The sequence below is a fragment of the Nanorana parkeri genome, unplaced genomic scaffold (genome assembly GCF_000935625.1).
Source record: "Nanorana parkeri isolate BGI_ZX_2015 unplaced genomic scaffold, ASM93562v1 scaffold216, whole genome shotgun sequence".
In the NCBI taxonomy this organism is placed as follows: domain Eukaryota; kingdom Metazoa; phylum Chordata; class Amphibia; order Anura; family Dicroglossidae; genus Nanorana; species Nanorana parkeri.
In genome coordinates, this window is record NW_017306484.1 from 1,559,800 (window position 1) to 1,562,518 (window position 2,719).

At 45.1% G+C, this 2,719-nt stretch overlaps 1 protein-coding gene across 1 annotated transcript; it reads right to left on the reverse strand.

The window, feature by feature from the left end:
* Positions 1 to 1,134, reverse strand: LOC108786554 (carbohydrate sulfotransferase 4-like). Its single transcript, XM_018555871.1, has one exon. It carries the CDS (start codon positions 1,132 to 1,134, stop codon positions 1 to 3), a length of 1,134 nt encoding a protein of 377 aa, XP_018411373.1.
* Positions 1,135 to 2,719: the final 1,585 nt, after the last annotated feature.

The following is a 2,719-nucleotide window of genomic DNA, read 5'->3' on the forward strand; positions in this document are numbered from 1 at the left end:
TCAGTCTGGTCCCTTTATGGCATTGATAGCACAATCTAAAGATAAGTCTCTCAGCTCACTCTCATTGTGTAGAATTCTGTAACCAAACAATGCCATAGTGTTGCTGCAAAGGTCTTGAACTCTTCGAACGCTCTTAAACGGAAGTTCTGTCCGCCAAGCTCTGGAGATGTTTCGCGCATCTACAGAGGAGATGATAAAATTGTCTCCACGTCCATATCCATGTGTCAAATTATAAATCCAGTCCTTAAGTTTCGGGGTAAAAGGAAGCTTGACAAACTCGTACATCTCCTTGACCTTCCCCAACGGGTCTTGGACAATGTCCTCGTAGCGCACCATCATGTAGCGCTTATCGAGTTTTCCCAAGACGGCAGTTTCATATATCTGTTCTTGACTCTTACAAACCTTTTCCATGACTTTGTAGGGAACGTCCTTTTTGTCAACTTTGTCTCCCCCTAACATAGTGTCACTGTCCTTTGTCAACGCATTATTCACATTCATGCGGGACTGAAAGATGGCACGCGGGTCTCGGACTAGGTGGAGGATTTTCAGGTTCAAAGACGGATCCTCAAGCAATGGGTAAAGCACTTTTAAATCAAAAACTCTCACTTCCTTGATCGCAATCACATTGTAGGTTTTGCAGGCTTTTTGGATGGTGTCGAACGGGTACTTGCCGCAAAGTATCTTGCAGCTTAATTGCGGTATGATGTCGTTGCGCTTAAAGGAGGAACAGGCAGGTGGGGAACACAAGGCCCGACTAGCCTCCCACTGAAAAAGATGTGACTTATCCTTTTGTTGGGGCATGTAGGCGTCGTACACGGACATGTCACAATGGAATACAGACCTAAACAGATCCCGAGATGCCATGTGCAAGACCGCAACGCTGTCCTGGCTCATTTTACCCCACACGTGCCAGGCTGGTTCCATCAGGTAGAAGACATCGGGGTGTTGGCTGAAAAGCTGGCCGGTGAAGGAGGAACCAGATCTCCAGGACGATATGATGAGGAGGTGACTTTGTTCTGGTTTGGACACAGGAGAAGTATTTAAATGCATTTTCATGATCATGAAGATGAATCCTGCAGCTTGGGCTGCTATCAGCAGAAAAGTAGACAGTTTACTTGCGCTGATCTTCCACATAATCTTAGCAGAACCTGAAGAGAACAAAGACAAAAAGGAATGATATCTAATGCTTGTGTTCTGTTTCAATATACAAGGAGCCAAACCCAATATAGTTGAGTAGGTCAATTGTATGTAAAGTCAAAATGTTTTATTCTGGTTTTGGATAAAGTGTGTAAGAGTTATATTTTAGGTCAAGTTTTTAGTGCTGTCTAGGTCCCCGACTGGTGAGTAGACATGTGCGATTCGTTTCATTCAGAATTTCCGAACCCCAATGCAGCCCAATGTGTCCGTTTCCGAATTTCGGATTCCGTCTGAATTCTGTTTAAAAACTAAATTGAACCGGACATGTTACTTTTCTGGCCAATCAGATGTGTTTTTCGGTTTAATGCATCCAAATGGGTCTGAATCCGATTTCTGGGAGCCTCAGGTTTAGTTTTATGTATATATGGCTCCCAATATTGCCGCAAGGAATATTTGTTGCGACTACCAGAGAAAACCATATACAGATATAAATGCTAAAGCTGAAGCTCCTAGATCCGAATTTCCCAATATCATTCGGGAGCTCCAGGCAGCCAATCGGGTCTGGGAATTATATACATATACATACATAATATTAAAGCTGAGGCTTCCAGACCGGAATGGCACTTGAAAATTTGGCCTCCTGAATGCCATTCGGGCCTGGGAGCCTCAGCTCTGTATTCTGTAGTTCAAACGAATATTCGTTGTGGCAACAAGTGATTTACACAGTTGTCAACAGAGGTGAGTGAAAATCTTTAAATGGGGACAGCTTTTCTGGTGACAACGGTCTATGAGGAGTTTTCCCCTCAGTTCGGAGAGATTTTCTTGCGCTTCCTGTTGTGTTTCCAGTACAGAAAGTGTAAGGAAATCTACCCAATGGGATACAGACATAAAAATTACAGGGTTTTACCCATCCAATACTTTATCCAAGCATACGTTTTTTATTTACTTTAAAAGTATTTATAGGCCACAGGACAATCAATTATCTTCTTATACTCATACGCAAACATTGTAGCTGTGCAAAACCTAGAAGGTTCACTCAGTGTCAGGTCATGTCTCTCCTCTCCTTCCATGTTTCAGGCAACACCAATCACATTCGGACTTGAATCTAATTCATGACTAGTGAGGTACTTCTTAGCACCTTAAAGGAGAACTATGAGATGAGTGATTTCCACTCACCTCATAGTTCTAGCCAAGCTGTGACAATGAGACTGTCACAGGTCGGCTCAGTAGATCGGGAGGGGAGCGAACACATACAGGTTTGCTCAGCCCCTCTCCCCGCTCCGATCTGCCAGCGCTGTCTGGCGGAAGGGAAGGGGAGGGGGCGGGTACAGCTGGCTCTGCCTCTAGATAGGCAGAGCCAGCTGTCACTCACGCAGCTGGGCGGATCCCGTCATCTACGTCGGGATCCGCTCTGACTGCCGCGTCTCAGTATACCGCAAGCTGTAGCTCGCGGTATACTGAGCCTAGGGTGACGGAAGGACGCTAGTTTGTGTCCTCCCGTTACCCTAAGGAGAACTATGGGGAAAAACACTGACCCCATAGTTCTCCTTTAATTCAGGTTAGAGACAAGGAGTCGGCAAGT